The 13,344-nt window shown below is 33.6% G+C and overlaps 1 protein-coding gene across 4 annotated transcripts in view; it reads right to left on the bottom strand.

Annotated features, from left to right (window-relative positions):
- GNAL (G protein subunit alpha L) overlaps positions 1 to 13,344 on the bottom strand; it is a 509,094-nt gene that overhangs the window by 9,899 nt on the left and 485,851 nt on the right. For all 4 annotated transcript variants that reach the window (XM_074207178.1, XM_074207179.1, XM_074207177.1 and 1 more), the window contains 3 exons: positions 11,105 to 11,178; positions 2,631 to 2,689; positions 1,939 to 2,059 (listed from right to left, as the gene is read on the bottom strand). In XM_074207178.1, the coding sequence (XP_074063279.1) occupies positions 1,939 to 2,059; positions 2,631 to 2,689; positions 11,105 to 11,178 (254 nt within the window). The remainder of the gene's footprint in view (positions 1 to 1,938; positions 2,060 to 2,630; positions 2,690 to 11,104; positions 11,179 to 13,344) is intronic.

Raw genomic sequence — 13,344 nt, 5'->3', positions numbered from 1 at the left:
ATGGCACCATTCAGTAAGAACTACAAATCTGGTCGTATCTTTTTACTCAGTTTTGCCACTACTAGGACTAAGTCCAAAGGATGTTACTAATAGGAAGAAAAAACCCTAGCTAGAAAGAAACTTAATTGTAAGATTACTTGTAATAGCAAAAGTCTTTAAATAACCCATTTGTTTATGGATCAAATTTGTGATTATACATATATATATCTCACATATCCATACATAATCACATTTATACACACACATACATTTTTATACAGATCCACAGTATACAAACACACACACACACACACACAAAATTGTAATTAATAATTACATTGTAATTAATAAATGTAAGAGATGCAGTGAGGCAAAATGTCCTGAATACTAAGCCAGCCTAAGAGGAGGAAGAAGTAGGTTCAAGTCCTATTATTAACATCCTAGCTGTGTGACTCTTCAGCAAGTCAGTTAACCTTTCAGTGTCCCAGTCTCGATCTCAGAGATTCTAGATGAAAGAACAGCTGTTTATCTCCATTGGCAGGAGGTTTCCTCACTAGAGATCTTTACATTAATAATATACAGGTCTGAGGGGCGGCTAGGTGGCGTAGTAGGGGTGGCTAGGTGGTGTAGTAGGGGCAGCTAGGTGGTTTAGTGGATAAAGCACCAGCCTTGAAGTCAGTAGTACCTGGGTTCAAATCTGGTCTCAGACACTTAATAATTACTAGCTGTGTGGCCTTGGGCAAGCCACTTAACCCCATTTGCCTTGCAAAAATCTAAAAAAACAAAACCAAATAAAAAATAATATACAGGTCTGAACCTTCCTTTTAAGGAATGATAAATATGAAAGAAAATAGAAAAATAAGAGAAAACTCATGAAGTGATAGGATGAAGAAAGCACAATCAGCAAAATCATACCTATTAAACTAGTAAAAACCACTAGTAAATAATATAGCAACACTATCCAAAAAAAAAAAAAGAAGAAAAAATTTAGGATAGACACAAATAGGCTACTGCTGTTGTTATACTAGATCCCTTCACAAGCTCTAAGATCTGGTCCAACTGGGCTAATTATTGTGATAATATATTTCTGTCCTGCCTCTCTGCGGCTATGTAATCTGTTCCCTATGTCTGGAATATACTCCCTACTCAAGTCCACTTCTCAAAATACTGCATAGTCTTTTAAGGTTTCCCATGTTTTCCATGAAGTCTTCCTCAATTTCCTAAGTGTTAATGTTCTTTCCCTTCTCAAATTACCCAGAAGAATGCAAGCTTCTCAGAAAGCATGGGCAGGAGTGTTTTGTTTTTGTCTCTGTATCCAAGAATGTAGTGGGCACTTAATAAAAATGTCTTGAATTCAACATATATAATAAAGCTATAAATAGGGTAACATTTCACATATGATCATATTAGATATTTGTATTTGAATATTCTTCTTGAATTCAAAAGAAAATAAACCGCTGACCACTTTCATTATATTAAAGGTCTGATATTTTCTCTGATACCCTTCCCTCTTTCTAAACTTAGGGCAATAGAAAAGATTGAATAGAACCAAATTATCCCCAGATAAGGATACATTGAAGAATGTGATAAATGCTATAGGTGAGATACAAGGAAAAATCAATGGGCACAAAGAAAGAAAACTTACCATATATCAGATTCAGACTAGTGCTCTGTTCATAGTACTACAGAATATAGGTTTTGAACCATGAAAAATTTGTGCATTTTCAAAGCAGAAATGGGAAATTTTCTTTATATACTTCTGGTGTTTTTACTAGGATCAGTGTATCCAGTCTAGGCATGTACAAATATTTTAGCAGACTAAAACTGACTTTGCATGAGGATTATTATGCTCTTCTGCCAATTTCAAAATTAAATGGATATTGACTTGCAAGGTTCTAAGCAGCATTTATAATAAACTTTATTCTGGAGAACTGAAGTAAAGCTTATTTTATTTTTTACCTATTATTCCAGATGCTTTTGAAAAGGTCCAGGGATTCTCGTAGTCTGTTAGTAGTCTGATCTTCCCTGATCACCATGTTGTAGCTACTGCAGGCTGCGACATAGATTATAGCAGTGACATCTTTGTGAGAGAAAAGAAAAGAAGTACTTCAGTGAGAGAATGGGTCTCTGTTGTAGTATTCAAGCCATACAACACTTCAAAGTGAATTGTGACTCAACAACTATTAGATATGGATAAGAAACAATAACAGCAAAAGTAACTGTGTTTTATAGCTACAAAAACATTTTACATGCATTGCATTATTTTATCAAATGTATGAGGTAGATAGTGCAAATACATGTGTAGAAACTAAGACTCAAAGGAATTATGACTTGTCCAATATCGGAGAGCTAGTTAAGTGGTACATTTGGGATTTGAAATCACATTTACTGACTCCAAATTCAGTATATACTATAGCTTCTGCCAATGAAATTAATTTAATGGAACTAATAAGGAATTTGCCCATTTGATCAATATAAATAAGAATTTGGGGCTGTTAATTCAGTTATGTACCAGAAATGTATGAAAGATTGAAGTACGTAGAAACTAAGTTATAATGAAGTATAAAAAAGTAAGAACATATAATACAAAAATAACAAAAGTAGTAGGAAATAATATGAGAACTAGATGTAAAGCAAACATTAAAAATTACCATTAAAGCATTGGATCCATTTTCTTCTTTCATCTCTCTGACCACCTACATCAAACATACTATTATAAAGCAAAAGGAAGTTAACTTACATCAGTAAATTTAATTCACTCTTGTAAATGATTTCAACTTAAACTTTAGTTTAAATTTAAATCACTTCAGCTGGATTGTTTAACATTAGCATGTTGGTGATACCTTATAAGAGGATTGCAATTACTACTCATTGTACTTTTATTTACAAATTGTATCTTTACTCCTGAAAAACATCCTGACTCTCCCACCACCTGTAAAAGTGCTTCTTCCTTCTTGCAATCATGTGCCACTCACTATTTCAATACTTTAATTCTTTTTTACTTTAGATTTTACTACTCTAATATTTTTCTTCAAACTTGTTATCTTACAGGGCCAATGGTTCATTTATCATATTCTTCATATCATTATTGCATACTTGATCAATTTCCATCTCTCTGTGATATCATTTTCCTCTGTGAGGATGCTAGGCACATTTATCAAATTGTCTTCTCCCAGTTTCCTACCAGAACAATTGCTATATTGTATTTTATCTCATTAAGAATGAGAAGACTCATTGGAAAAACAATTGACCTGGAAAACAGAGCTGGAGAGATAATTTAAAAATTATTGAACTACCTGAAAACCATGGTCAAAAAAAGAGCCTTGATATTATCTTTTAAGAAATTATCAAGAAAAGCTGTCCTGACATTCTAGAAGCAGATGGTAAAATAGAAATCGAAAGAATCCACTTATCACCTTGTGAAAGAGATCCCAAAATGAAAATTTTCAGGAATATTATAGTCAAATTCCAGAGCTCCCTGATCAAGGAGAAAATATTGCAAGCAGTTGGAAGGAAATAATTCAAGTATCTGGAGCTACTATTAGGATAACACAAGATTTAGCTGATTCTATATTAAAGGATTGGAGGACTTGGAATGTGATATTCTGGAAGGCAAAAGAGCTTGGATTATAGACAAGAATCAACCACCCAGAAAACTCGAACATAGTCTTTCAGGGGAAAAGATGAATTCAATGAAATAGGGGACTTTCAAACTTTCCTTATGAAAAGACTAGAGCTGAACAGAAAAATCTGACTTTCAAATATAAAGCTCAAGAGAAACATTAAAAAAGTAAATAGGAAAGGGAAATCATAAGGCATTTAATAAGATTAAAGTATTTAGATTCATACACAAGAAAAATATATAACATCATCTTGGGGCAGTTAGAAGGGAAAATATATATATATATACACACACACATATGCATAGCACACAGGTGTGAGTTGAATATGAAAGGATGGTATCTAAAAAAAGAAAAATTAAGGGGTGAGAGAGTAATATACTGGGAGAAAAGGAAAGGGGAGGTAGAATGGTGTAAATTATTTCCCATAAAAGAGAGACAAGAAAAAACTTTTACAGTGGAGGGGAAGGGGGGAGATGAGGGAGAATGAATGAACTTCTCTCTCATCAGAACTGGCTCAAAGAGGGATTAACATATACATTTCATAGGTTATAGTAATCTAAAACGGAGTGAGGGTGGTGGTGGTGGTGACAGTGTTGTGTGATAGTAGGAAGGGCAGATTGGGGGAGGGGGTAGTTAGAAGCAAAACACTTTTCAGGAGGGAGAGGGTGAAAGGAGATAAAGAATAAAATAAATAGGCCAAGAAACAGAATAGAGGGAAATTCAATCTGCCAAACTAATTGTGAAAACAATTTTGAAGTTTCTTTTTATAAAGGCCTCAATTTCTCAAACCTATAGAGAACTCAGTCACATTTATAAAAATGATAGTCATTCCCCAAATGGTAAATGATCAAAAGATATGAACAGTTTTCAGATGAAGCAATTTAAGCTATCCAAGGCCACATGAAAAAAAATGCTCTAACTCATTATTGACTGGGGAAATGCAAATTAAAACAATTCTGAGCTACTACTTCATACCTATTAGATTTGCCAATAGGACAGAAAAGGAAAATGACAGACAGTGGAAGGGATTTGGGAAAAATGAGACATTATTACATTGTTGCTGGAATTGTGAACTGATTCAACCCTTCACCAAAGGGCATGTAGTAATAACACTACTAAGTCTGTATCCCATAAGAGAGAAAAAACATTGAAAAAGAAAAGAATCTATATGTATAAAAAATTTACAGCAGCTCTCTTCTGGTGGCAAAGAGTTGGAAATTGAGGTGATGCCCATTAATTAGGGAATGGCTGAACAAAATGTGGTGTGGTAGGTGGTAGATGGGATACTATTGTGCAATAAGAAATGAAGAGCATGATGCTCTCAGACAAACCTGGAAAGACATGAACAGATGAAGAATGAAGAGTAAAATGAACTGGGTACAAAGCAACATCAACACTGTAAGATGATCAGATATGAATGACTTAGCTATTCTCAGCAGCACAGCAATCCAAAACTACTCTGAAGGATTTATGACAAAAAACTCCATCTATCCCCCAGAGGAAAAAAAAACTGATGGTATCTGAATATAGATTGAAACATAATTTTTCAACTTTATTTTTCTTGAGGGGTATTTTGTCTATATTTTCTTTCACCTCATGACTATCATGGTAAGATAAATAAAAAAGCATAACCTCTACATGAAAAACAAGAAAATTGCTATTTTACAAGGAAAAAAATGAGAAGTCAAGATGATGGAATAGCAAAAGCTATAGCTGAGCTTTCCTCTGCAACTATTCCCCAAAGATCTAGAAATACACTAGGTCAAGTCTTGATTGAGCAATTTGAGGAAAAATACCCACCACATTGTAATATCTTTTTAGTTAAGTTTTGTACACAGACACAAAAATGACTATAGACACTGGGGAAAGGAGTAAACCAAAAATGGCCATGAAGAGCATTCTAGCATAGAATAGCATACCATATCTAGGATCACCAAGTCTTAGATCTGGAACAGAAAGGATTAACTTTGTGCACAGAGCAGGAACAGATGCCAATTGTCAGCTATACTACAAATTACAAAGCTAGGTCACATATCTAGTGTGAACAGAGTAGGAGACCTGTACCTAGAAGTGGCAGTCTAGGGCAAGGAGAAGTCATAGGTCCTAGCTTGTGTACCGATTTGCAAAGCAATCAGTGGATGTTGGACTCTGACTGATCATGACTCTAACATGAAGTCCAAAGTCAGGAAGCAAGGTTGGAAGAATGACTAAACAAAAAACAGAACCCTACCTTAAAGAGCTATTAAGGTGAAGAGGTGCTCACAAATTGAAATGAAGAGAACATGAAAATATCTATACAAAGCGTCAAAAAAAAAATTGAACACAGCTGGAAAACAAATTAAATTAAATTCCTTGAAGAGATAATATGTTTAAAAAAGAGTGAAAATGATTTTCTTTTTGGTAAGGCAAGCAGGGTTAAGTGACTTGCCCAGGGTCACACAGCTAGTAAACATTATGTATCTGAGTCTGAATATGAACTCAGGTCTTCATGACTCCAGGGCTGGTGTTTTATCCACTGCACACCTAGATGCCCATAAAATGATTTTATACATGAAATGAGAGAACCAGGGAAATACCAATTAAGAATAAGGAGAGTAGGAGAAATATTGGAAAAGAAGTGAGAGATATGGAAAGAAGAATTGAAAAGAGAATTAACAGTTTGCCACAAATAGTCCAGTTTCAAAACTTTATTCAAGCAAGACTCTGAAAATTAGAATGAACCAAACAAAAATTAATGGCTATAAGAAACAACACAAAATATTAAAGCAAAGTTAAAAGACTGGAAAAAATAAAACTATTAGGTATCTCATATAAAAAAAAAGAACTGATCTGGAAAAATGATCAAGGAGAGAGACAATAAAACTTATGATATGCTACTTACCTCCTGACTGAGATGATAGACTCAATGTGCAAACTGAGATACATTTTTTTTTGGACACAGGCAACATAGGAATTATTTTGCTTGATTATGCATATTTGCTTCAGGGTTTTGCTTTTCTTTTTTCAATTGGAGGAGGTGAGAGGGAAAGTTAGATTTTTCTCAATTGAAAAAGTAAAAATAAGTTTAAAAATAAGGGCACAGGTTGAATACAGATAAGACTACAAAAGAAGAGATAAACTGGAAAAAATCTTTACAGAAAGTTTCTTTAATAAAGTCCTCATTTTCTTGACAAGTTGAAAAATTTATATGATCTGAAAAGAAATCATAGTATTAAAAGGTTTTATTTCTGTGATACATAAAAAACTCATTCAATAGTGTACTAATAAGATTTATTCAACAGTGGATAAATGTTTAAGGTACTTTTTACAAAGTGAAAAATCCAAGCTATCAATAATTATTTGAAAAAGTATTCAAATAATTAATAATTAGAGAAATGAATTTAAAACAACTCTGAAGTTTCACCTCATACCCTTCAAATGGATAAAAATTAATAAAAAAGGAAAATCACAAATGTTGAAGGGGCTGCTGGAAGACAGGGATATTAATAGTTCTTTTGGTAAAATTGTGAATGGTCTAGCTGGAACAATGTCTAAATATTATTAAACTGTGCATATCCCTGTAACATAGCAATATCACTATTAGACTTATATGACAAAGAGATAAAAGAAAAAGAAGAATTAATATATGCAAAAATATTAATTACAGTTCTTTTATAGTGACAAAGAAATAGAAACTAAGGAAAGGTCATCAATTAGGGAATGGCTAAAGAAATTATGTCATATGAATTCAATGGAATATTATGTCATAAAATCAATGAAAGGATGGTTTTAGGTATAAGTCTTGTATGAACTGACACAGACTGAAATGAGCAGAGCTAGCATTTATACAATAATGACAAAATTGTAGAGATAAAAAAAACTTTGAACTATGTTCAGTTTTTGCAAGGCAAATGGGGTTAAGTGGCTTGCCCAAGGCCACACAGCCAGGTAATTATTAAGTGTCTGAGACCGAATTTGAACCCAGGTACTCCTGATTCCAGGGCCGGTGCTTTATCCACTACGCCACCTAGCCGCCCCTATGTATATGTCTTACAAAGGTTTTTTTTTTTCCCTAGTGGAAGTTAGATGGGAAGAGAGAATAAATGCTTGTTAAAATGGAAAAACATTTTTTAAAATAGAAAAAGTTAGCCGCTGGAACAAAATTAAGGAAGCAAATGAAATTGTAATGCTAGAATGTGTGTGTATATATGTGACTTGTCCAAGGTCACACAGGTAATTCTTAAGTGTCTGATTCTAAATTTGAACTCAGGTCCCCCTGACTCCAGGATCAGTGCTCTATTCACTGCTTCACCTAGCTGTACCCAATGCTAGAATATTTTAACATTTTTTTTAAATCAGAAGTATGACAGCTTCCACATTTCTACTCAGTGTTGCAATTCTGCTATCATGCTTAATAGAGAAGTCAGAGACTTTTCTTTCTTTCTTTTTTTTTTTTGCAAGGCAAAAGGGGTTAAGTGGCTTGCCCAAGTCCACACAGTTAGGTAATTAGTAAGTGTCTGAGACCAGATTTGAACCCAGGTAGGTACTCCTGACTTCAGGGCCATTGCTTTATCCACTGCACCACCTAGCCACCCCTGAGACTTTTCTTTCTCCTTCATTGTCCATTCACTATTTGTCCTTAAATCCTGCCATTTCTTTATTCAAAACATCTCTTGAATTCACCACCCCTTTTTGCCATCTCCATTACAGTATTCTGGTCTATGGCCTCATTATTTTACACCTAGATCACTAACATAGACAAACATGGCTTGCTTGCCTTTATTCTTTGTGTCTCTCCTCCTATTCCCCCTTCCTTTTCCATTTAGTCAGTGTTTTAAAAACACAGCTTCTTTTCTTTTTTTGTTTCTGGATACCACTTCATGACATAAAAATAGGTAAGAGCTGAAAAGATGCCTTGAAGATCATCTCTAGTCTAAGTCTTTAATTTTATAATAAGAGTACTAAGGAACAGAGATTAAGTGGCCTTTCAAAGGCGATTCAGGTATTAAGCAAAAATGCCAGAATTTGAATCCAAGTCTTCTGACTCCAAATTAAGTCTTTCCATTGTGTCATATTGCTTCTCTTTTCAAGTAACAACATGTACTCCTAATACTTAGCTACATCAAATTCAAACTCTTCTTTTTGGTTTTTGAAGTTCTTTATTATTTGTCCTTATTTTTAACCATTTCCCCGGTTCTTATTTTATCATCACTGGGAGTAAGTTTCCCACACTTATGCCATGATCATTTGTTACTCTATTTCTTTAGTAATATTTTTTCCATCTCTTGGGATACTTTTTGTTTGTTTTTATAAATCCCACCCATATTTTCAAAGCCCAGTCAAGTTTACCTTCCTCCACAAAGTTTTCTTTGATTCTTCTGCCCATACTGACTTTCCCTCCTTTGATGAACTTGTCTTACATTTATATAAAACAGCTTATAGATTAGCCTTTAAAATTAATACTTTATAGATTTGAAGTGTGAGAGCAAAGATAAAAAGGAAATTCAAAGCATTTCTTTCTTTAAATGATATCTGTTTCATGTGAATACTCATCAATTCAAATAGAAAGTCCCTTGAGAAGTTATCAGGGAGACAAGTCAATGAAGAAGCATCTTTTAAGTTTTTACATTGTGCCAGATACTGTGATAAATGCTGGGAAATTCAAAGAAAAAGACAAAAAAAGACAGTCCCTGCAAGAAACTCACATTCAAATAATGCAGACTAGATGGAAATTAACCATATAAATACATGATAAATACAGTGTAGATGGGAGGTAATTTCAGAAGGAAAAGCACTAGCCATTGGGAGACCATAAAAGAATTTCTGCAGAACATAGAATTTAGGCTGAGTCTTGAAGGATTGAGAAATCTAAGAGGTAGAGCGGTAAGAAGGTAGAACATTCTAGGTATGGGGAGGCAGCCAATGTAAAGACCTAGAGATGGAAGACAGAATGGTGTGTGGGGGCAACTAAAAATAACTCAATACAGATGGATAGAAAAACATGTGGATAGGAGTCAAGTATAAGGACTCTGGAAGGGACCAGATTATGAAGAGCTTAAATGCCAAAGAAAGGACTTCGTTATTTTTTATCCTGAACATAACAGTTAAGAGCATCATTTGAATATTCTGAGAAGGGGGCAGGCAAAGGTAACATGGACAGTTCTGTAAATTAGGAAAATCATTTTGGTAGCTGAATGAAGTAAGATGATTTCCAAGTGAGGAAACCCTTCAGGCTGAGAGACAATTAGTAGGCTAATGAAATAGTCTAGATGAGAGGTAATAAAGGCCTGATCTAAGGTAGAGGCTATGTGGTGGAGGGGAAGGAGACATATAAGAAAGAAGTGACAAAATATCACAATGAACTGGATAACGGGGGCAAGTGAGAAGTGAAGATTTGAAGATTACATTCAATCTTAGAACCTGAGTAACTATGAGGATGATAATAGATTGACAATAACAGATTAACTTCAAGGAAGGAAATTTTTTTTTTTTGGGGGAGATAACACGTTCTGATTTGGGTGTGTTGAATTTGTAGGATTATAGCTCAGAAGAGATCAAAGCATCTTACCTCTGAGAATCATTTATATAAAGATGCTAATTTATTGGATTAGTATCCAAGGAAATCACCAAGTATGATAGTGTATAGAGGGAATAAAGAAGAACCTAGGACAGAGTCTTAGTGGATACCTATTGGAACATTCATAAGCAAAATAACTAGAGAATATAAGATAGAACATGACTGGGTACTATATTCTGAGAGGCATGCACAAATTTCCAAAGGAACTTCAAGAATCTAAAAGATGATTGTGAGTTAGAATTATTTAGGGAACATTTCTTGGAGGAGGTAGGCTATCAGGTGAGACTGAAAATATGGCTAGGATTTTCACTAATGGAAGGTATATGAGATAAGAGGACAGCATAAACAAAAGTTATATTATAGGAACAGTGTGGAAGCTAATTGGAGCATAGGGTTAGTAGAAGACAAGCTAGAGAAGCAAAAGGAAGTCAGCTGATGAACGAAAGTGACTATGAGTAATCCGATCCAAATTTAATAGCAGGGCCACTGAAGGAGGAGTGTTATAAAACTTTGATATCACTGTATGAAATTTCACTCAATAGTAGGATCAGTACGAGTTTAATGTGCTTCTATATTAAAATACTGATGGTATTTTGGTATTTCTACTTCTGTTTTCAATATAAATAACAAAACCCCCCTCAATATTCAATATCCTTAAAAAAAACTATAAACATCCAAATAACTACAGCAGTATCAAGAGCTAAACTCAACTAATCATCCGTTTTCATGTCATTTAACAGGAACTGAATATTACTTTCAAGTTCAAGTCAAAGAGGGCCCTATTTTTCTCCAGTTATAGAATTGTCCTTATAGCACTGTAATAATTACTGGCATTTAAAATTAATTGCACCATGAAAAGAGAAGCTGAAATTATATGACAGTAAAAAAATGTCTCTTTTACAAGCTGATCCCAGTACCAGTAAATGGATGGAACCAATATACTTACTGAAAATTTACTTTATCTACTTGAAATCGTGTTTCAAAAATTCCTGATGTCAAAACTCTGCATCTGAGTAGATCCTAGAAATATGAAAACATAAGTACATCAAATGATATGATTTTTCCTGTCAAAATTAATACCATAAGTGTAATTATAATGGTGATTTTATGCCAATTTGCTTTCATAGAAATACTGAAAGTTTGTTCTTTTATGAGAGCAACCTATGGGTATTATGCATCTAGTAGATACCTAAATTAATGAGAAGTTTTCTTCACAGGAAAAAAACTCCATTCCTCTCATAGAGAAGCTCTAATTCTGTTAGCACAAATGAAGAGAGGGTCACTTTAAGCTTCAGGAAAAATTATTAACAAACCATAAGAAGCTCAATTCCACATTTTTAGCTGATATAGAATCCTGTAGCAGATGGCAATTGATTATAGTCTAGTGGGTCTGACTTTTTTCACACTTCTATTCTACCTGAGTAAAAGGCTAGTATGGTCAAATTACTAGTCACTTTAAATTAAAGGATCAATCATCAATGAGAAAACCATATCATTTTACATACTTGACTTATTAAATATATTATCACCATACTATTGTCATATTATTTTCTTCTTCCTATGAACTAGGTTTTCTATTTAATTTATTGAACTAATCTGTTATGTGTTACTGAAGTACTCAACACCTTTAAGAGCATTATCTCATTATTTCTGCATGTTTGTGTGTATAACACATACATACATGGTCTGGGACATAGTTTAATTACTAAGAATAATAACAAAAATAATATTGATAACTTATTTTCTCATTTTTCATTACGAGTATTTTACATACACTCTTCATTTGATCCAGCTACCTTTTAGAGTCCTTCCTAGATATTTGAGTTTAGCTCAAAAATGTCAGAGGGCATTGGATAAATTCTAGATACTTCAAGTCATAGAAAAGAAATATTGGGAAGGATAGATTGACTTTCCTGGAGAGAGATGGAGACAAAAGGACTGCTTATCTTTTCTGGATGATAATTAGAACAAAATTTAGTTGGTTGAAGAAAGGAACCCCTAAAATGGCTTTTGAGTCTATGGAGTTGCTTTATGGTTCAAGGACACATCCCAGGGGCCAGGAGATATCCTTCTGTCACTTTACAAAAACAGCAGTGGATTCTGATACTACCCAGGACCAATGGAGAAACACTCCACATAAGAACTTCTTTATGACAATGCCCTAAAGAAGTGACTGTTTAAAGTACACTTAAAACCCTGGCAAAAGACAAGACACTAAATAAAGAAAGGAGAATATTTATATTGTTTGGTAAAAGAAAGGTTTGTCATTTTTGCTCAAAATTGTAATAGGAATGAGTTACCAGTGGTACTATTTCTATTTTTAGCTGGTGAAAATTATTTTGGTTCTGGCAATTTTATTGAATTGAAAAGAGGTTACTATCTGTTTATATTCCTTCTGCAGCACCATTTGGCTCTCTCTTTGAGATGACATAATCAGTAGTTACACTTACAAAATCGCCAATATTCATCTGTTTTAAAAGCTGTTTCCTTTTATTCCAGAAGGAGAGAGAAAAAGAACATTATCTTTGCCTTTCTGTAGACAGACACCATTAACTATTTTGCATATTTCTCTGTGAAAACACGCTGTTTATACTATTTAAAATATAAGCACAAACACACACCAATTTATCTTAAAATGAAAAAATAGAAATAAAAATTTAATATCTAAATTAGATTACAAGAAATAGCAAATTCTACATTTAAGCTTTCATGAAAGTACTCAAATAATAGAGTACTACTTACTATAAACATTTATAGAGTATCTGAAACTGTCTTATTTTGTATTTTGTGAAATTAATGATTATATTTGTTTCTCAGAGATACAAGTCACCTGGAAGATTTGCAAAAGAAAGAAAGCTCCCACATAAAGACATTAAATTATCTCCCAGTGAAAGATTTATTATGTTTCCCCATGTAATTTCTAAGGAAAGTCAAGAAAATCTTTGACTAAAGAAGAATGTTATATAATTTAGTAGGATGTCAGCTTAGGAATTTTCAACCTGTTAGTTGGGAACATGAGAGTGGCTTAGTGACATCAGAAAATTCAAAGCTTAAAATACTTTAATGTCATTTGAGATGGCTGAGAGAATAATACTCAGGAAATATTAATCGTAGTGTCATTGGTACTTCTATTTGCAGCATCTGATAAAAATTATGTTCTTTGTTTTAAAATTTTCTTTTATGAGT

The sequence above is a fragment of the Macrotis lagotis genome, chromosome X, assembly GCF_037893015.1.
Source record: "Macrotis lagotis isolate mMagLag1 chromosome X, bilby.v1.9.chrom.fasta, whole genome shotgun sequence".
NCBI classification, from domain to species: domain Eukaryota; kingdom Metazoa; phylum Chordata; class Mammalia; order Peramelemorphia; family Peramelidae; genus Macrotis; species Macrotis lagotis.
The sequence above is the reverse complement of the archived record's forward strand: the minus strand, read 5'-3'. Positions and strand labels throughout refer to the sequence as shown.